General features: G+C 34.5%; 1 protein-coding gene across 1 annotated transcript in view; it reads right to left on the bottom strand.

Annotated features, from left to right (window-relative positions):
• The window catches only part of LOC131953747 (ras-responsive element-binding protein 1), a gene marked incomplete at its 5' end in the record, with an annotated part of 50,466 nt that overhangs the window by 29 nt on the left and 28,381 nt on the right, over window positions 1-22,056 (bottom strand). The window contains 21 exons of the mRNA XM_059317099.1: window positions 1-3,473; window positions 3,621-3,764; window positions 3,862-4,080; window positions 5,037-5,268; window positions 5,875-6,366; window positions 6,838-7,004; window positions 7,421-7,594; window positions 8,015-8,213; window positions 8,805-9,042; window positions 9,556-9,673; window positions 9,805-9,903; window positions 10,824-11,379; window positions 13,072-13,545; window positions 13,700-13,940; window positions 14,541-14,718; window positions 15,917-16,928; window positions 17,268-17,495; window positions 17,689-17,765; window positions 18,237-18,467; window positions 18,853-19,057; window positions 19,439-20,416. The exon at window positions 1-3,473 is cut by the window's left edge and continues 29 nt beyond it. Of these exons, the coding sequence (XP_059173082.1) occupies window positions 3,268-3,473; window positions 3,621-3,764; window positions 3,862-4,080; window positions 5,037-5,268; window positions 5,875-6,366; window positions 6,838-7,004; window positions 7,421-7,594; window positions 8,015-8,213; window positions 8,805-9,042; window positions 9,556-9,673; window positions 9,805-9,903; window positions 10,824-11,379; window positions 13,072-13,545; window positions 13,700-13,940; window positions 14,541-14,718; window positions 15,917-16,928; window positions 17,268-17,495; window positions 17,689-17,765; window positions 18,237-18,467; window positions 18,853-19,057; window positions 19,439-20,416 (6,468 nt within the window). The remainder of the gene's footprint in view (window positions 3,474-3,620; window positions 3,765-3,861; window positions 4,081-5,036; window positions 5,269-5,874; window positions 6,367-6,837; window positions 7,005-7,420; window positions 7,595-8,014; window positions 8,214-8,804; window positions 9,043-9,555; window positions 9,674-9,804; window positions 9,904-10,823; window positions 11,380-13,071; window positions 13,546-13,699; window positions 13,941-14,540; window positions 14,719-15,916; window positions 16,929-17,267; window positions 17,496-17,688; window positions 17,766-18,236; window positions 18,468-18,852; window positions 19,058-19,438; window positions 20,417-22,056) is intronic.

The following is a 22,056-nucleotide window of genomic DNA, read 5'->3' as shown; positions in this document are numbered from 1 at the left end:
AAAAAAAAACAATATATCTAATAAAATAAGCTTAATGGGTTCTAACAGTAATAATTGCAAACAAATTTCTGTTTCAATTTGTATTGTCATCGTTAACTATTTTTGAAAGACCATTGTGCACTTTGAGCCTATACTAGTAAATTTTAAATACTATGCAACAAGTATGGAATGTGTATGATATAGAATATATATTTTAAAGATTTTTATAATGTCATTAAATAACTGTTTCATTGATAAACTTGCACATGCATAATCAACCATAGATGGATTAATAAAATACTTACTTTTAATACATTTGAAGTATATTGTGTTTAGAAATGTCATGACTCTGAGCTGTATGATATATTTATAGGTTAGTTTCCCCGAAGACAATGGTTTCCTATTTACTTCTGAACTCAGACAGTTGTGAGCATGCCTGTAGGGTGCAACATCATGGGACGGAAAATTTTCAGGCAAAGTTGGCACAATTTTGTTGATTATGAAAAGATGGATATTCAATGTGGTCAAATGTTGATTTTTTTTCCATTAAATATTGCTCAAGTATAAAAAGATGGGGTGGTGAATTATTTTATGTTCTTTTTTTGTAAGCTAATTAACATAACTAGTACTAGTAATACCTGGAAGGACAATTTTTTAAAAAAAAAAAAGAAAAAAGTTCTGTATTTTTAAAAGTGTAGGCAAACTAGATTTTAAAAAAACGTACAAAATATGTCAAATGCCATACTTAAAATGGTCTTTAAAACAAACTTAAAAAAAAAATATTCATGCAAATGTAATCTTCTCTTCATGGCTTTGGCATTTTCGGTGGATGTATAACAAACCTTTGGCTTAGTACACAATTTGGTTCTTTTTATATTTCTTACTATTTATACAGAAGTCTAAATATAATTTCATTTCAGAGGTGAAATAAGTATTAAAAACTAATTCTAAAAACTTGGAAATATAAAGTTTAACAAGAATAAATTAAAGCACAACACATTTTACAAGTAGTTTAAAAAAAAACAACACATGAACGCTAGCAGATAATGTAAACTACTAAAAGCATTGGCAAGATCTAGTTCATTAAATACTTTGTATATACATTTTTAAAAAACAAGTATATTATTATGTTTAAATTAAATTTAGACAAAATTACATTTTAAATAATCAATTGATTTGCATTTTTATAGTTTTAAATTAACAAAAATAGTAAATACAATAAGTTGTAGACATAAATTGAGATTAACAGTACACATTTTAGTGTAAAAATAGTATTTATATTTTGTAATAAGCTCATGAGATTTAAATCAATCAATTTTTTAATCTTAAGTTTTCTTTAAAATGTCCTCAAGCACACAAAAATAAATTCTTATAAAAATTTGGGCATTATCATCTCAGGACAAATTTTATGTTAATTGGTTTTTTAAATTTACCAATATTTTGAATATGGTCATAGAAACTAATGGACAAAGAATGTGAAATATTGATTCATCAAATACTTACAAAATTCAATCTTATAAAAGAAATATTTATGTTTTTATAAATATAGCTAAACAGAAATACATCAGCATCAGAATCACACCCAAATATTTATACAATATACAGACTTGCACAACAAATGTGTGCAAAACAATTTCTTTATTTTCTTTGATATAAGAACTAATACATTCAATTGACAAAATTTATTTAATCATTTAACAAGGCACAAAAGTGACTAACAATATCACATTCATGCTTATGATTAATATTTTTTTTTTTTTACAAATTTTAGATTTGTAATAAAGGCACTAAGTTTAGTAAGTTATACTTGGCAAAAACTAGGAATTTGTAAGCATTAAAATAAACTATATAAATAAAGATATCAGTGTAAAATAAAAGTAATGAATTTTCAAAACAGAAAATATTTTGAGACATTTATAAAAATAATTTTGAAAGAAGGAAAACTAAATATATATTATGTAAAGCACACAAATTTGTTATTTAGTCAAATCAAATTTCAGTCAGTCACACATCTAAGTGATGGAATAAATAGTTTAAAAGTATAATCAAGAAGTAATTAATCTTAAGCCAGGATTGCCCTGTTGTCACTGAAAACACATTTTTTTTTAAACAACCCAGAACAAGTCAGGGCACTAAGACATAAATAATATACATGGAATTTGAACACAGCCATTGGGAGTTTTTCATAAGACATTCATTCCCATGGCAACCAGTGAAGAGTATGATGAGTAAAGTACGCAATAGATGGTTGCTCACATCTCCATACCTTTCTATTCAGTAGCTAGTCGATTTATTCCATTCACAGCAGGGTGGTGACTGGATAAAATAATTTACTTATTATTTCAGATGATGCTGTGTTCAGATCTCCGTCAAAACAAGGAAGTGTAATGCAAAAATTAGAAAGATTTTTAGTCAGTTGTATTTACACGAAGGTAAACTATATAGAGGTGGTCAAGATTTATTAAAGCATGTATGTGAATACTTTGTAATGGACGGCTGTAAATTATAACAGCATAAATACAATATTTATCTATTAATGCTTGCATAACAAGTATATTGTTTGGTATTAAAAGTATCTTTTCATAGATTTTTAGCAACAAAATGCCAGTTGATCAGATAGAGGTTTAGATTAATTATATTTTAGATGAAAATAAATGCAAAATGTTCCAACAGTGTAATAGCAAGTACTTGAAACATGGCTAACTCCAAAAGTTTTTAACATATGAACGAATTCCTTAGCTGTACAAATATAATCAAAATTAAATTATATATTTATGTAATACATTAATTTAAAAAAATTAATTAAGTTATTATTAGAATACTTATTAGTTTCTTAATATACTATTAAAATGGACGGTAAGTAATTTTAAAACAATTATATAAATACATCTTATAATTCATAAATATATTCTTTCAGCATATAGTTTAAGGCCTTCTATATAATTTAATTGACCCACATCACAAAACTGATGAATTAGGTGTTAAGGCATGTTTAGACTTGGGACTATTCTTGAGCTAGTTCCAGAAAATTAATTTTAGTGAAATTTTAATGCATTCTCCTTATAAATGTAATAGTTGCATTTCAATTTTTAAAAATTAAACATTCAAATTCAATACATCATCAAAGTTAAAATAAACTTCAGACTTAATATAGTGCATTAGTGCAAGCATTATTTACATTAATAACAAATTTATAAAATGATACAAATACTTGACACAAGGACATTTTAAACACACACAAAAAAAGAAAGTTTTTCTCCATTTTTTGGAAACCCAAAAATGTTATGATTAAACACCAAGCAGACTTGCAGCAGAATCTTTTGACTCAAAGATTTTGTCAATTGTGGAGCTCTCTACCCCAAGAAGGTTGTGTAGCATGTCATCATCATTGACCTCAAGATTGTTTTTGTTGTTGTTGTCATCATTACCACCAATGTGGCCAGAGTTTTTCAAATCCATTGGCTGAACTGATTTTTCCACTTCTTTTGTTTTATCTATACAAAGTTTAATAAAAAATGTATATTTTAATCAAATTTTAAAATGTATGTTAAATTTACTCAGATTTTTGCAAAACAATAAACATTGTAAGGGTAAATTTACTTTTAAAGTAAGATATTTTAAGATATAAGCAGAATCCCTACCTTCATCTGATTCAGACTCCTCCTCATCTGAACTTCCATCTTGGATGTTTATCAAATCTGGGTGATGTTTGGCTTTGTGTCTGTTCAGGCTGTGCTTCAGAGTAAACTTCTGGAAACATATATCACACCTATAAGGTCGCTCACCTGTAAAATCAAAATAACAAATTATTGCATTTTTCAATTAATTGAACTGCCACATTGGAATAAGACCTGAAAGGGATGAAACAATTTAAAAGCGTACCTGTATGTGACCTCATATGGCGTCGCAGGTCCTGAAGTGACCAAAACCTTTTTGGACACAAAGCGCAGTGCACCTTCCTTTGTAAATAGTCAGTGGTGATGACCTCGTCCAATACCCCTGTGTCGGGCAAGTCTTCATTACAGTCTTCTACATCAACAGCATCTTGGGATGGTAGGCCTAACTCAGCTTTGTTGGTGAGGAGGAAGGTTTTTGCAGGATCTAAAGAAGATACAGCAAAGATCAATGCTGGGAAAAAATTTTTAGAGCACCCAATTTGAACCCTGGAAATCTTAGGCGAAGTCTAAGACAAAACGGAATCTAAATCACTTCATTGTTTGTTTAATTGGTTTATTTGATTCAGATCTGTGGTACATTTCAATGTCTTTCAATGTGCCTAATATAGTTTGGTGAAAGACAAGGTTGTTGGGTTAAATGCCAAGGAAAGAGATTGATAAACTCTATTGGGTGAACTTCAAGTCAGAAAAGATGCTTGATAGGGTTAGATTTAGGTTTGTTAGGTATATCTTATGCAGCATAAAACCTACAATGTTTTATAGTGTGTGACAACTTATTAACAAGTATATGTTTTTGCTAGTAGGTCTATAGCCTACAGCAGCACACTACATTTTTTGTCTGCTGCTATCACTTTTAGGATCAGGGTTTAAGTTGTAATGTTAGCTCAAAAATAGTTTTGTTGCATCTTACAAGCTTTGATAAGTATAATAACAGATCATTTGAATGATGTAAGTGCCGCTTTACATCAAGGTTAACATATTTGTAACCAAAGTTGCGTTTTGTATTTTAAAAAAAATTACAATTCATATTGATGTATAATATATGTCTGAGGTGGTTTGCATCGAACAGCGTGGCCTAGCAGTGGAGCGCTAGACTGCTAACCTGATAGTTTCAAATTCGAATCTGGGTTCCAGTTAGTGGAACGTCCATGAGTCCACCCAATTCTGATGGGTATCTAACTCACGTTATGGAAAGTAAACACGGCTGGTTCTAGCGCTGACCACATTACCCCTTTACATGCCAAGGTCAAGAAACGTGAACTCCACTTCATCTGTCCAATGGATTGTTAGGTCTAAAGGAATCTTTACTTTTTTTTCAAGGTGGTTTGCAACTCAGACTTAAAGTTCTGAAACAGATTCAAAAATTTTGATTCAACTTACTACCATCCTGGGCCTGTTTTTCTAGAATATCCCTCCCCTTCTTGCACAGCTTTTCAATCATTTTGTCCAGCCTTGTCCCATACACCTGGATGTTGCCAATGTCATTTTTCTCCTTCAAGTTGCTCCAATCTGCCTGGTGAGCCTGAGACTGGTGCTGAAGACACTCAACTCTGTTGCTGAATGACTTCTCACAGAGATAGCATTTGAAAGGGAGATCACTACTGTGGTCATTCTGAAATTTTAAAACAATGTCTTGCAATTAAAATTGTTGGAGTAATAATATATTATGTCCACAAATTTATTTTTTAAAATGTGTATAAGACAATAATGCAGAATTTAAATAAACGAAATATAAAAATAATTTAAAATGTACTTTTTACTAAATGTTACACACTGTAAAACATCATATGTTTTATACTGCATATTAATGTCACCTAACTATTTAAATTTGCTACTAACTATTCCTTCTTTGACTTCAATATAAAATAATTTAAGTTGAACAAAAAAACCTCAAATATGCCTTTATAAAATATATATCGTGAACATTGAAGTCCACACTGATTTGACAATAATACAACTGGCTAGCATGTTTTGGCCAAACATACATAGCATATCATAAAAAATTGAGTTGTAGACCAGACTGCCCCTGGAGTAGAGGAAGAAGAGTTCTTCTGTTTCTCTGACCTCAGCAGAAATACAGACCAGCCCAAATACACTCTACTTCACCAGTCCAAATACAAACTCTACTTCACCTGTCCAATGGACTATTCATTCTCTAAATTCCTTGCCACAGGTAAACCCAAAAGTTACAAAAAAAAAGATAAAGCAAAGTCATCACCTTCAGATGTTTCGTCAACAATTTCCTGTTGAAAAAATTCTTGTCACATTTCAAACATCTTGCGTGTTCATGAATCACCATGTCTCCACTGATTTCCTCCATCGAAGGCAAATGGCGTAAGTGGCGCTCTATGGCTGGTGTAATGATGAACTTTGACCCCTCCTCTAAGGCACGCCTGTGGCTGTCCTCCAAAGCTTGGCGCACACTTTTATCCAGGAAGTTTTTCATGGTGTCTGTAAGAACCGTGTCGTCAATACCAGGCCTGGATGTCAGACCAGATGCCAGCTTGGAAGGCGGAGTCAAGCTGAGGTTGTTGTTCAAGGATATTTTTCCGTTCGTTTCCGGTTCGTCTTCACTGGCCAGGTTGAATATAGCATTTCTTTTCTTGTGGGGGTCCCGCGCGGATATTATGTTGTTCCCACTGTGATTGCTGTCACTGTCGTGAGTGTAGTTCTGTATCATGATGTCCTTATCTGACATTCCACCTCTCATCTGAAAATAATTGAACACAACGGCTGGACTTAGAATTTTGTTCATTTGAAAGTTTTTAAGTAAAACAAAGTTTAAATAATTTGAAATTATGACTTCATAAAAAGATGGTATTAACAATTTTGTAATGTATATATTTTTTTTTAAAGTTAAATTTATGTAAAAACAATTAAGCTTTAAAAAAAAACTTCATAAAAAAAAACTTGAAGATTTCACCAAAGGTTAGATATAAGTAATCCAAACCTAACTATGTTGCCTAATCCAAAATGCAGCATTAATTTTTTATTTATTTTATAATCAGCTTATAATTTTTTTTTTTATAAATTAACGCACAAAAAACTGATATTTCAATAAAAAGAAAATCAATTATGTAAAAAAAAATGTGTTTACAATTCATACAAATAGGCTTATACTATAAGACCTATGTTTTTCTTTATAATCCAATTAAAATTTTTTGACTAATTTGTTTTTTACCTCTACAAGATTATTATATTCTTCCTCATCCTCATAACTGGGACCAACGCCGTTTTGCATGTTCTCCTCCCCCTCTGCATCAGAGAGTGATTTATCAATGGCCTCAAGAACTCTGGCAGGGGGTGAGACGCCACTGTGGCGGTCTTTGTAGTGTTTCACCAGGTTGCCTGCAAGTATAAAATATGGATCAGATTTTAGATTGTTCTGGTGTTAATAAAACAAATCATAACTGTTTTGTTTCTATTGAGCTGTGCTGATAGTAATTTAATTTTGGGTTAATTTTTGTGACAGAACCATATTATTGTTTTCAAGGCACAACCAGGAAGAAAAACAGGTAAAAACAATTTCACTTAAAAGCTGATAATTTAACAGGCAATAGTTCATAGTTTTTAAATCTATTTCAGGTATAATGATGTAAAAACAAATATCAATAAAATATTTATAATCAGTACCCATTGTTTGTCATAAACTGTTTCTTTAATGTTGAATGGATTTGTTTCATAAATGAGGATGGTTGGAGATTTTCGTTATTCAGACAAAAACAATATGGAAAATGTAAAGAAACAAATATGCTATGACATACTTTGAGTGGAGAAGGAGCTGAAAACACAGAGATGACATTTATAAGGTCGGTCCATGGTCGACCTGGAGGCTGGGTCCAGCATGTTCACGTTGTGTTTGCGAATCAAGTGGCGCTCTCTGTTGGACTTTGTGGAAAATGTGACTGGGCACCTGGGACATTTAAAGGGCTTTTGACCTGGACATAAAAAAAGTTATTTATAAAAGTGTATGCAGGTGCACCAAGTGATAATTGTGATAATTATAACTAAAAATATATAAATAAAGAAATATTTTGAATACTTGAAGAAGATAAAAATATATACAAAAAAGGGTTTAACCATTTTAAAAAAAAACATCTAACAACATAGCATTAAAACTTATATTTTGTACTTTGAGGAGATATTATGGCAAATATAGAATTTTATTAAAGTTTAATAGGTTTAATGTATATTCTAATAAAAAGTTTGTCAAAAAGTGGTTCCTGGTTTTTTTTTTTTTTAATGATACTTTTTCTCTGTACATATTTTGTTTCTACTGATATTATAACAAATGTCAACTATTAAAGTTTAAATATTTTGTGTGTGACAAAACAAAGTCTAAAAGTAACACAACCAACCAGTGTGGGTGAGGAGGTGTCTGTTCAATGAACTGAGCCAAGGGAAGCAGCGAGGACAGTAGGGACATGAAAATTTGTGGGGGGAGTCTGCGTAGGAGTTTCTTTTTTTCTTGGTTAGTGAGCCAGGGTTTTCTTTGGAGACTTTCTCTATCAGCTCAGCTATGGCCTGCTCACTCATGTTGCTCTTGTCAGGCTGGTTCTGGGGGGTCAAGAAATACAAGTTGTTAAAACAGTTTGACATTAGATATTATTAATTTTTATAAGCTTAAAAAAAATTGAATCTTTAAATAATTTTTTTTATCTTTTAATAATTTTAAAAATGTAACTAAACCTCAACTTATACAATACTGAAACCTAAAATTTTACACTTAAGAATAAAAGTGCTAGACTGCCAACCCAAAGTCTAGAGTTTGAATCTTGTAAGTACATAATCTTTGAGTCCACCCAGCTCTAATGGGTACCTAACCCCCATTAGGGAAAGTAAAGGTGGCTGGGCATAGTGTTGAATACACTATCCCTTCATATGCCGCATCACAGAAACAGGTGAACTCTACTTCACTTGCCCCATGGACCATCAGGTTTGAAAAGGGAACTTAACTTTAGTTTAAGAATAAAATTTAACTCCATTTATTACCTATGTCAACAGGACAGATAAAGAATAGTTAATTGTTTTTTGCCCACTAAGCAGTTATGTATAACAAAGATAAATTTAAACAGACTTTCAAAACAATCTGTTTCAAAACAATGCACTATTTACAGTTATGAGTAACTTTTGAAGACAAAACCACACCTTATCAAAAGGGAACCTTCTTTCTTTAAAAACCTCTGGGAGACTTCCATCAATTAAGGCCACATTGACAGTGACAGAGTGGAGATCTTTTCCCTCCTCCGATGCAGAAGAGGCTTCATCCTGTCTGGCATTTGAGCCTTCATCAGACCTTGAGCTGAGCTGATGAGCTGACTGGGAGATGGAGAACATGTTCTCCATGCTCAGGTTGGAGTCCTCACCACTGCTCACAGACTCTGATCTACAGGTCAAATTGAGACAATGTCTGTTATTATAAAAAAAATAAGAGGCTGTCTGTTTTTATAAAAATAAGACAATTGTTATAAAAAAAGAAAATATCTTATTATAAAACTAAGATGTTGTCTGTTAGTATAAAAAAAAGACTGTTATTATAAAAATAAGACAACTTTTATAAAAAAAGACAATATCTGATTATAAAAATTAGATGCTGTCTGTTATTATAAAACTAAGACAATGTCTGTTAATATAAATAGGAAAATGTTATCAAAAAGACAATATCTGATTATAAAAATAAGATAATGTCTTTTTTTATGTAGGATAACTAAATCCTGGTGTTGTTTAAACAAATATTTTAAAAAGGATCCATCAAGACAGTATTTATTTAATTTTATCAAAAACTATTTTAAAAAAGTACATTTCAAGTTACGAGAATAACTAAGAATAGTGTTTCAATATAGCTTTTAAACTGTTTCAAACACTAGGCAAGTTTTAATAGCTGTTTTCAATGACTTACTTCCCTTCTTGTTCATCTTCAGTCTCTGCAATCATTAAAAACCCTTGAAACTTCTGGGCATCTGTGGCATCAAGGATTTTATTGACAGAGGCAAGTTCACAACTTGAATCACTTTCAGCTAAAAAAATCCAAATGTGATGTTAAGTAACATGTGATATTAAGAATTATTTTTTTAAATTATATTACTTTTTTAAACACAATTTTTTTTTTACCTGAGAAAGTATGTTGGAAAAAATATTCTAAACTCACATGAACTTTCTTTAGTCGGTGAGGTTTCTGAATCTTCATTATCATCCTCTACTTTTGTGGCAGTCTGAGCACTGAGTTCTATAGGTAATCTGGATGGGACTGGTGGGAACATTATTAGAAATGCCATTAGTATTTTGAATGCTGTTTACTTGAAATAAAATACCAATACAATTGTTTAGTTTTATTTTTAAAATATTTTAAGACAACAAATTATTGCTAGCAAAATGAAATAAAAACAAACCAATTAAACTATCAGTTTTTCACTTATGCTAAAGATTTAAAGTAATTTAAAACTGAATGCAAGTGTCTTATATTTTCATAGTAATTTTAAAGATTACACTTTTTTGTATTATATTTTTAGGTATATCAAAATGTTTGAAGATGAAACAAAATGTGTTTATATTGTCAGATCTCAAGGTGGAGAATAAACTGAAGTTTCAGGCAAATTCGTCCATTCAGGCTGAACTATGACCAACAATATAGGGAGTTATTTGTGAATTTAAACTATATTTTAACTTTCTCAATACACTTTATATTAAAGTGTATTAGAAATTGTACTCTAGATGTAGACCTATATTTTTTAAAGAATAAATAAACTGAAAAGACATTTAATTGAGCGGTTTGTCAAGGAGTATTTTTGTGCAGGAACAGCGGCTGCCGTGTAACCAAATTTAGCAACCTTAAGATCAAGTTTTTCTTTTTCCACTAGTCCATTTTCTTCCATATATTGACGGGAACATGTTAAATTTTATTTAATGAGTAGGATCAGACTTAAAAGCCAAGTTTTGATTATATTTAAACTTTGTTTAATTCTTATTTTATTTTTCTTCTAAAAATGGTTGCAATAAACAGCCACAAAGTTGTAGCGTAGCAATCATTTCATTAGATTTTTCTACAAAGTAAGCATGCACTGATTAAAATAATAACATTTCATGTGTCGGTTCTAAAGATTTTTGTGAAGTTTTGAGGCAGCAAACAGAACTACCAAAGAAAATTAGCTTGGATAAATTGTTAGTTACCTGCTTGACCTGGAAAAGAGCTTCCCTCTTTGTTTACAGTTTGCAAGGCCTCAGGTCTTTCTACTTCTGGGCTTTTTTCAACTTTAGGGAACAGGGAACGGGAACTTGATGGAACCAATGGGTTTAGGGTTCCTGAGGGAATCAGAAGGGAAGGGAGAGCACTGGGGAGGAAATTCAACTTCTGAGATGACAGACTTTGGGGTGGGGTTAGTTTAGTCTGAGGTGGGAGCAACGCACTGTACTGTGAGATCAACTGGTGGTACGGGGGAAAGGCCGGGTGTTTTAATGCAGGCAACTGTAATGCCGAGCCCTGCACATTTAATTTAGGCGATGTCTGGGTGTGTCCAAGGAGAGATAACTTCTGAGGCAGCGGCTGCTGGTTAGCCCCTTGATGACTGGTGCTAGATGCGTAAAGGGGAGACAACTGGTTGTTGTTGCCGTCACTTTTGCGGAACATTTTATCAAGCGAGGCGGGCGGGTGTTTTTTACTGGCATGAGGCGAGAGTGTTGAGGTTCCTGGCTGATGTGGAATCTGCCTTGGAAAGTCATAAGAACTCTGTGGAAGACAGAGTAATATGAGCTCCATTAGGCATCGACAAACACATTCATTACAGCATAACTACATTCTTAATGTTCATACATGAAGTTACTATTGTTTTTTGGACGCTTTTTTAAATATTGTTTTAATATTGTTTTTTAAACAATTTTTTAATTATAAAATTAAGGATGAGAAAGCAATAGTTATATTTTTTAAAGTTTTGTTTTTGAGCTAAAATTTATTTTATTTCAAATTAATTTTTACATTTAAAAAAATTAATGTCAGGATAAGTTATGAATTAAGATAGCAGTCAATACATTTAAAAAAAAAAAAACAACAGAAAAGTAAACAATTTTACTGCACAAAAAGTTTATTCATTGACTTGACAATAGAAAAGACATGGATAATTTTAAAACATTCAGTTGAAAATAAAGTATTTATTGTAAAAAAAAATAGTTTTAAGTAGAAATGTAAGCAACAGTTAATGGAAACTGTTTTTCATGAATTTATTAATAAATACTTCAGTCCAATTATGTACAATTTACTGATTGAAATTAGCTTGAGCCATGTAAATTTATGAAATTAAGTTGTTTAATACAAATAATAATTAATAAAATAAAATGATATGAGCACACAATTCTAAAAAAGCAGATAATTTGATCTGATATTGTTCAGCATTGTGATTGATTAATTGAGCAATTGTGAAAAATGTGACAAGTTATTTACTACTCACAATTTTATTTAGCCAAGAACTAGACTACAAGCCACATAGAAATGTTAAGTCGAAAATTCCATTATATGCCACACATACAGTCCTCAGAAAAAAGAATATTGAAATGAAGATGAAATAAGAACTAAAAGCCACATGCGTCAAACTAGTGCGCCTTATTCACCAGGCTCACATTGGTATTTTGGCTGTATTGATGCTGCCTTATAAAAAAAATATTTACAAACTGATACCGGTACAACAAAACGTTTAAAAAAATAATTGTAAAATGATTATTTAAAGAATATTACAAAAAGTGTTTCTAGAATGATTAAATAAAGAAGTATAAGAAAGTGTTTTTCAAATAACAGGTAAACTAGAACAAGGAAGTAAGAGTTTGTAGAGAGATTTAGTAAAGAGATCTACTATAAGAAAGTTTTTGTGGATTGATAGAATAAAGATAGTTAGAATTTCAAAAAAGAAGTAGGTGTTGGTGGAATGACTAACTTAATTTGCTCCTTAATTGCACACAATATACAACTAAATTTACAAAATGAAAGAATATATCTTTTTATGCAAGAAAATAAATAATTTGAATTAGTAACTAAAATGTTAATTGAATTGTGTACAAAAACTACACTCAACAATTTGGTAATAGTTGCTGAAGTTTGAGCATGTTTTTAAATAGCTGCACAAGTTATAAGCACTCCATTAGTATATACAGAATTCAAGTTATATTCTATTATAAGCAAAAAAAAAACAAAGGTAATCTAAGGTTATATAGCATACAGGAATTTAAAAAAATTAAATTGTGTAATGCCCGTTGAATATTGGTCTACATATATAGGCCTATACATCTGATTTTCTTTAAGTTTTATTTTTTAAATAATTAATCAAAAAAAAAAGTTTGTTTTATAGGAATGTTCCTCTTATGGGAACCTAAAATGTTCCCCATTTTTATACACAAGTTTTCTAAACACAGAACCATTTTTAGCATTCTCTACCTGGTTTAGCAGTGCTGTCCCTTTGTCCCAGGGGCTAGAGTTAGAGGACTTGGACACTGACAAGTCTATAGGGAGTTCCTCCAGGGCGTGGTCCTCCTCAGACAGGGAGCTGGACCTGGATCCACTCAGCAAGTGTTGGCGGTGGGAGGCGTAAGGAACAGCCCGGTCCACGTCTTGTTTACTAAAATCTAGAGGTTTATCCACGGCTTCGGTTTTGATGGCAACCAGAGCAGGGCTGGTGTTCTGGTACCTTGATGGTTTGAAGAAAACTGACTCAAGGGATGCGGAAGATGGGGATGGGGAGATGGTGGATTTAGAGTGAGCAGGGGGTGGGGTGTGGGGCTGGTTAGGGTTGGAAGGGATGGCGGCTAAGTTTTCGATGCTTATGATTAGCTTCTCGTGGATCTTTGTGGGGGTGTCGGAGTGATGTTTCTGCATGTGTCTCAAAGCACTTGGTCGTGAGGAAAATGGTTTCTGAAAATGCATGATACGGGAAATTAATTTTAATTAATTAAAAATTATCATTTTTGATGATACAGTTACTTTAAAGTAGTTTTTTATTTTATTTTTAAAGTAAATTTTGGAATTTGAAAAGCTTTTAGTTTGGGAAAAATTAAGAGTTACCAACCTTGCAGAGTTTGCACACATAGATCATATGGCAGTTAGGGCTGACATGAATGTGCTGCTGTAGAGCTCTCCAGTGTTGAAAGTCCACCTTGCACACTTTGCAAATGGTGTCCAGTGGTTGTCCAATGCTGCTACTAGAGGCAATGAGAGTTGGTGATGGCGATGATCGCTTGTCAGCTATTATATATTTGTTGCATATCAACTTATCAGAGAGCTGGTCTTTTTCCAGTCCATGTTTTTGTCTGCAATATAATTTATGATCAAACATAGTTAAAAATTCATTCAGGTTCAGTTTCTTAACTAACAGTGGCTTTTAATGTAAGATACTAATTTAGGCTTTTATAAAATTTTAGGCAGGACAAAGCAGTGCTTTTTCTAGAAACCCATCCTCCCACCCCCAATGGCATTGCTGTTATTATTTAGGCTTGTAATTATTGTCGTTATAAGGCTATAGATGACTTGTGCTACTCAAGTATCCTTTTAGCCATACCACATAATTTTGTTTTTCAAGTTTTCTCCATACTATCATACCCGACCACAGTAACCCAGATCCTTACTTTATAGTACATGGGACAGCATGGCCAAATGGTAGGATGTTTGACTGCTAAACCAAAAGTCTCTAGTTTGAATCTCAGACTCACACTTGTAGGACATCCCTGTGTCTGCCCAGCTATGATAAGTAGTTGACTCAAATTTGGGAAAGTATCACGGAAACAGTCGAACTCTACTTCACCTGCTCTATTGTCCACCAAGTCCTAAAGGGCAACTTATACTTGATGGTCTAGTACGACTGAGCCACAGCTATCAAGCATTAGAGTAGATGTAGCTTTGAATGTACTCACTTCATGTGGCGCTCACAGTTGGCCTTGGTGGTGAAGGAGTATTCGCAGATGCCGCACTTAAAGGGCCGTTCCCCGCTGTGGGTTCGCATGTGGCGCAGAAGTGTGCTCTTGTCAGAGCTGGAGTAGCTGCACACCTTACACTGGAACTGGGACGTCTCCTTGTGCTTGCGTTGGTGGTCTAGAAGATGATGAACAATATATATTAAATACAAATATTAAACAAAAATATACAACAATACAAAAGAGTTTCCTTATCTTTGATGTTCTTTATAAATCAACAAGAACTAACTTTACTTACTACACTAATTATTTTCAATCACAATTAAACACATTTTGGGAAAAATAAACAGCACTTTTTAATTTTAAATTCAGAGGATATAAATCAATAATAATTAAAAAACTCAATTAAGCTACAACTTCTAATTTAATTTGTATTAGGATTCAGATAATTAAAGGTAAATAATTTAGTTGAAATTTTTCACATGCCTGCATTACAAGCAAAATGAATATGGTAGTTTAACTGTTTTTTCAGATTAACATGCAGAAGGATATTTATTACAAGATGCTGTCACTGCAGTTGAACTTCACAACCATTTAAATTGTTGATATTTAGCAAGTGAAGATGCTCAAATGATGCAGCAAAATCAAAATACAAAAAATAAAATGTGATGCTATTGTAGGATCTAATTAAGATGCCCTTTTAAAAAACTGCTCAACATCATTGCAACCAAAAAAATATAAGGCAACAACAAGAATTTTTTAAAAAATTGGTAAAAAATTTAAAACAATTTTGTACAATTTAAATTAAATAAGCAGAGATCATTCACTAATAGTTGTAAACCATCAAACAATGTGATATAACAAAGGAACATTTCATCTTACCAATCCATAAACACTGTGTAGGCAAAGAGTTGAAAACAAAAATATTCATACTTAATTATTGCTTTATGTGCTTTTCAAATAAACAGCTGAAATTTACTCATTATTTCTAGTACATACAATTTTTTTAAACAAAATAAATTTTACCCCCAATTCACTCACGCATTAAATGTTTAGAAGTGTATAATGGTAGTTAATATAATTAATTTAAAAACCGTAGTTGCTGAACCTAGGCTAGATAGAAGGCCTACACCTTTAACTATAAGCGAATGACCACACAAGGTTGGTAAATACAAAGCTAATATTGTTTCTTAGTTCTACTTCTATGGTTTGCATATTGGAGTAAAATACTATTATGTGTTCTTATAGGACACCTTCATGAAATACAAGAAATATTAAAACCTGAATTCATCCATCTTTTCTAGTGTAAGCCACAAAACCTGTCTTAATATATGTTTATTATTTGACGCTACATTTTTAGAAAAAAGTAGACTTACATTTTAAATCTCTGGGACTGGAGAGTACTACATCACAGTACTTGCATGGAAACATGGGTGGCATCACACAATCCATAGACTCTGCTGGACTCTCCTGCAAGCCTTGTCCAGAGTCACTCCCAGGAGATGGGCTTGGTGACGCTGAGGCATGGGATCTGGAGGGAGGAAGTCTGGAGGAATGCGGAGGCTGGAACGCTGAGGAGCCAACTGGCGATGTTGACTTTAGGGAATGTTTGTATAGAAGATGGCTCGGGGGTAATACTAGAGACTTGTAATCATTCTCTTGTTTAAACTTGAGGCTAGGTGAAGATTTGATATTGGATTCAGAGATTTCTTCTTCATTTTCGGAACTGGCGTGTTTTCTGTTTTCATCTTTGATCATTTCATCGTCTCCATTAATACTTTCTGAGCTTTCCATGTCATCAGTGCTCTGGTCAGGCTCAATTTTTATGTCTGCGTCCTCTTTGGCTTTCAGACCAAACTGAAATAAAAAATAGTTTTGGGTCATGAGCTCAGCCGCCTCAGTGGTGGGCTTTTTGTGGGTTTCCTCAAACTTGCAGTCAGCCACGTGCTTCTGCATGTGCTCCTGGAGCCGGGTGGATTCGGTGAAGTGGCAGTTGCACATGGGGCACACCGTGTACTCCTCCGGAACATGGGACGCCTCATGAAGGTCTTTGGCGCCTTCCACTGGAAACTCCTTATCGCATTCTCTGCACTTAAACAATGGAGATTTGGACCCCCGCAGTCCTGGGCTACTTTCACAGAAATATTTGGCTATCAGGGGGAACTTTTTACAGGTGAAACTGGCAAAACCCAGGGGCTGAAAGCCAACGTTGCTCTGACTGTTTCCAGGTGTGGGGAGGCCGGGTGTGGTGGGGGAAGAGGTGGGGGATGAGGTGGGGGATTTTTTGACAGTTTTGGGATCAGGATCAGCGAGAGGTTCCTTAGCTTTATGATGGGTCAGTATGTGGAGTAATAGACTCTCTTCTGACTTAGCCACTGTTTTGCAGGTCTGTTAAGGAATAAATGTGTATATTCATGGAGTTAATAACATTTTAAAATACAACCATTTATTATTGTGAGATTCTAAAGAGAAGGGTGCCATCACCAATAGTTAGTGGTCTTTTAAAAAGATTTGTTTTTTTTTAAAAATATAATCTTATAGACAGTTTAAGCAATCCTTTTTGGTTAATTTTTGTGAGTGAAAATACAAATTTTTTTGATGCTACGATTGTTTTTCTATACCGTGTCAATTAAAAATTGTTTTTCTCCGTTTCCTGTTAAATGAATATTTTAAAATGTTTCCATGGCTAATACACATTTACAGGATTAACGAGGTCAATCAACTCACCTCACAAGATGATCCGTTCTCAGCCTCCAGCTTTTTATCCACAATCACATGACTTTCCATGTGAGCCGTTAGTGAGAAGTCATTGGTGAACTCCTCGTGACAAGTGTTGCAGGATAATACTTGCTTGGTTCTTATATCCGGGCTCGGCTCCCGCACACGGCTAACAAAATTTGGGGTTATACAAGGTTGCTTGGCCAGGGATTCTCCAGAAGTTGGATCCTTCATTGCCTGATGGTACATAAAAAAAATTTTCATTAAAATAATGAAATTTTAAACATATATTTACAATTATTTATTATAGTTATTTTGTTCACTTAATGTTTACTCAGTTGTAAAGCTATCATATACTAACATTTTTGCAATCTACAGTATATTTTCTGTTTTATTAGCACACAGCAAGTAAAAAACAACAGAAACTTACAGAAAAATAAGCTGCCATCTGTGATGTATTCCAGGGTGGATAAGAGAATGCCGGATGTGTGGGTGGAAAATAATACGCTGTAAAAATAAAATTAAAGTTCTGCATTTTATGTAAAGTTGAATATAATTTTTTAAATCAAAGCTGGGATGTAAGTATTGATAAGCATAACAACAATATTTCTTTCTACACTGCATGGAGTGCATTGGGCCAATATGAAATACAACTGATGAGATTGATTCACAGCAAAATTAGCACCTTAGCAACATAAAAGAGAAAAAAAAATGGGACTGCATGGCCTTGTGGTAGAGCTAACCCAAAAGTCTCAAGTTTGAATCTGGGTTCAAGTAGGTAGAGTGTCCCTGAGTCCGCCCAGCTCTGATGGGTACCTAACCCATGTTAGAGAAAGCAAAGGCGGCTGGGTATAGTGTTGACCACACTATCCCTTCATATGTAGAAGTTTCTGAAACAGATGAACTCTACTTCATCTGTCCCATGTGTCTAGTGCACAAACTGGAAAAGATGATGATGAACATGAAAAAAAAACTTACGATAACATGTTTGATAAAACTGTCCTGGTCTTTGGCTTTGAGTCTTAGAGAAGTTTACATCATCAGGGAAATGGTCTTTCTTGGAGGGAGTTTTGCTCTCACTAGTTTTCCGCCCTGGGGATGTTTTGGGCGGGGCAGTGCCGTTTTTCTCATGTATCCTAGCATGCCGATGCATGTTTCCATTTGTAGTGAAACTCATGTCACAGATCTTGCATTTAAAGGGTCGTTCACCTAAAGAGAAAAATAGGTGTAGACTTGTTGATTTGGCCAAATAGAAAATTAGACTAGTGTATGATTCTTCAGTAAAAAAAATGTAGTTTTGTTAGTAAGCTAAAAGTAAACTTCAATCATTTTTGTCAAGCTATAAAATAAAAAAACTTAAAATGGAGTCTAAACCTAAAAGTTGTGACAAAAAGGTGAAGATTGAACAGGTTTATAGAATAGATATAGAATCTAACAAATACTAAACACTAAACTGAAACATACATATTACATACACGGTTTTTTAATTGACTACACAATACCTGTACCAAAATGTAAACACAAATCGTACACAACAATTGTGAACACGAAAATAGATTATAGACAAAACAATTATGCATGAAAAGCAGCTGACCTGAGTGGACCAACATATGACGGTCCAAAGAACTCTGCGAGCTCAACGTTTTGCCACAGATGGTGCAGGTGTTTGGCGTGGACTGCTGACCACTCTGATTGTGTGAGCGAATGTGAACAGTGAGATCATGGTCGTTGGGCAGCTCTAAACTACACACTGGGCACTGGTATCGTGTTTGCCCATCTGCTGACGATACTGGGAGAATCTGCAACATTGGAAACAAAAGTGAAAGTGTGTTTAACGATACAGAATCTAGAATCTAGTAGCTAGAATGTAAGACCTAAAAATATCTACAATTATAGGTTGGGGGACAGTTTCTTTCAGGTATATCTTCTGAATATAAAATGAAGCATTATACAAATTATTATACCTAGTGGTCAACGGAGCAGTCAGTTCCATCGTGCCCCCCTCCCCCCCCCCCTCGAAAACAGTGCCTGCATTGCCCAGCTAACTATTCTGTCTGGTAACGATTATATATATATATATATATATATATATACCTTGATTGTTTAAAATTTGGTTTCAACTCCCAAAATAAGGTCCCCGTCATGTGACGCCACTGACTGAATATTAATGAAACCCTTACCTTTGTGCCCCTTTTGGTGCTACTCAGTTGCTTGGCGGCGTCAGACAGGCTGAGACCGGATGTGATGCTGGACATGGACGGCGTTGGACTGTTGACCCTGGATGACTCATCAGAGCTGCAATTTTCTGACCCGCCACCTTTGCTGTTGTCCGCCATGGATGATGGGTGGGACGTCAAGGGGGACTCGCCGAGGATTGTGGGTAGGTTTTTCTTCTCAGCAGAGGACAACGCTTTGAGCATAAGAAGTGGGTTGGGTAATCCTCGAAAACTATCAGGTGGGTTGTCTCTCTTTGGAGAGCTCTTTCGTTTTTCTTGAGTCGAAAGGTAATCGGATGAGATAAATTTGTCCGACTTGTTCGCTGGTTCATGTGGACGTTTGCGCATGTTTAAAGTCTTGATGTGTGTTTTAGAAGTGTGGGTTTGAAGCACATTTTGTGCTAATATTATCTGAGACTCATCCTCATCTGGGCAGATAGCTTGGTGTTTTTCTACAATTTGCTGCAAGTTAAGAAGAAACCTCACCAAATTTTCTCCTAAAAGCTCTTCATATTTTGTTCTTTGGATCCAAACGTCTTGAAACAATGCCAGGGCTAAACTTCTGGGACAAACCCCATTCTTGACGGTCATGGTGCCGTCGTTGTCTATAAAATATTCTTCGTTTTCTACCGGTGGTTTCGGCTCAATCCCAGCAGCCAAGTTGCTCGTGCAGATCTGACATTTGGACTTCTGCTCGATATGAGAAACCGCTTGCCGGTGGTGCCAGTGAATGTTCATTGGGGATCTCTTCCGGCGTGCCATGTCGTCAAAGGAGCTGGTTGCTGAAGTGTGTGACGTGGACGGGCTCAGGAAAAAGGGCGGAAGAGCTGCATTAGGTTGAAGAAAAGGTGGCGTAGAGACGGGTAAAGATGATGAGGACGGGAGCAGGAAGTTCGGCGGTAAATATGGTTGTCCTAGGTTGTATTGGAGTGACTGGTGGACCTAGAGATAAATGAAAAATTAGGCAAAGATGAAATTATTCGTAAGTATAACAAGGGACTAGTTTCACACTTATCAGGAAAAGCTACGGGAGACTTGGAGGCACACAGTAGAAAAGCAGCTAACAAAAGCAGGACTATCTTTGGGAGATTGCCCAGAAAATTGTCAAAGACCGGCAAAAGTGGGAAGAGCTTTCTCTGGCGGCCCCATGTGTCTTGGGCACAAAAGGGAAAAGATGAATTATAAAGATGAATTATAAAGAATAACATACTACGAACAAAAAGTACAAAAGTTAATAATGTAAAAGTACTCGATGTATCAATTAGTGGAGTGGATAATCGTGTTGTAAAACATTAATAGTCGTTGCCGTTCTACCTTACGGCTAGAACTCTACTTCACTTGCCCGTGGATCGTCTAGTTCCTCTAACTTGTCTCACTACTGGCCCTAACTTACTGATCCGACCTTTCTAAATACTTCTTTCAATTATTTTACAGCTACCTAAGCAGTAGTAACAAAACACCCTCATCCCTCAACATAACTTCGTAGAAGAACTCACATTTTCAAGAAAAAGTAATCACTAAATGGAACATTCTTAGTGTAGCTTGTAGTATTAACCAGGGTCGCTTAGCAATGAGTGAGATGCCGCTAGACACGCATGGTCAGATAGTTGGCGGTTAATTAAAAGTAAGTGTAAGAAAGTAAGTGTAAGAATGGAAGTGTAAGAATGCAAGTGTAAGAATGCAAGTGTAAGAATGCAAGTGTAAGAATGCAAGTGTAAGAATGCAAGTGTAAGAATGCAAGTGTAAGAATGCAAGTGTAAGAATGCAAGTGTAAGAATGCAAGTGTAAGAATGCAAGTGTAAGAATGCAAGTGTAAGAATGTGAGTGTAAGAGTACGTGTAAGAATGGAAGTGTAAGAATACGCAAGCTAATTGCTTCCAATAAATCTTATCTAACAAACATCGGTCACAATCTCTGCTGACGTGTGACAATAGCCCCCCCCCACCCCCCGTTGTCACATGATGCCCGTGGACTTAGTGTAGCTATCTCGGGTGCCCTATTGTCGACGCGTGTCCAGCTGGACGCCCCGGGGGTGGGTATTGTCCCCCTAGTTCTGTCACCTGGGCTGTAAACAAGGTGACCCGTGCTGTCGCTCTTGTTCTGTAAAGACGCCGCAGGTGCTTTACGTGTACTGACGTAAGTACATGGCTAATCCTGACAAGAAGTAATTAGAAGTATTTGGAGTTATAGAAAGGGAGGCTACTGGTGTAGATAATTGTTTTTTTTTCTTTGGTGTGGGTTGGAGTGGGGATAAAATTAGTTGTAATTTCAAATGTTGTAGCGAAATATTTCAGCTTAATTAAGGTAATCGTTAAGCAAGGAAAAAGTTGCATTTTAAGTCTTATTTAATAAAATCCTAATGTTATTACATTGTAGAGAACCAAAACAAAGATATCAACATATGTGCAATATGAAACGAACGTTATGCTTTTACATTGCTATCCTACAACAGGACATGGTTTCGCTAAAATATTTTTTTTTAAAATGTTATTGAATCTACTATCTTTTCGCTTGCTCTTTAAGGAAAGGGGTATTGGGGGGAGGGGGTGGCCGTCCAGTGTGGGTGATGACGGGGGAGGGGG

Source organism: Physella acuta, unplaced genomic scaffold (genome assembly GCF_028476545.2).
Source record: "Physella acuta isolate Inbredline_101_S28 unplaced genomic scaffold, ASM2847654v3 ptg000945l, whole genome shotgun sequence".
NCBI classification, from domain to species: domain Eukaryota; kingdom Metazoa; phylum Mollusca; class Gastropoda; family Physidae; genus Physella; species Physella acuta.
The sequence above is the reverse complement of the archived record's forward strand: the minus strand, read 5'-3'. Positions and strand labels throughout refer to the sequence as shown.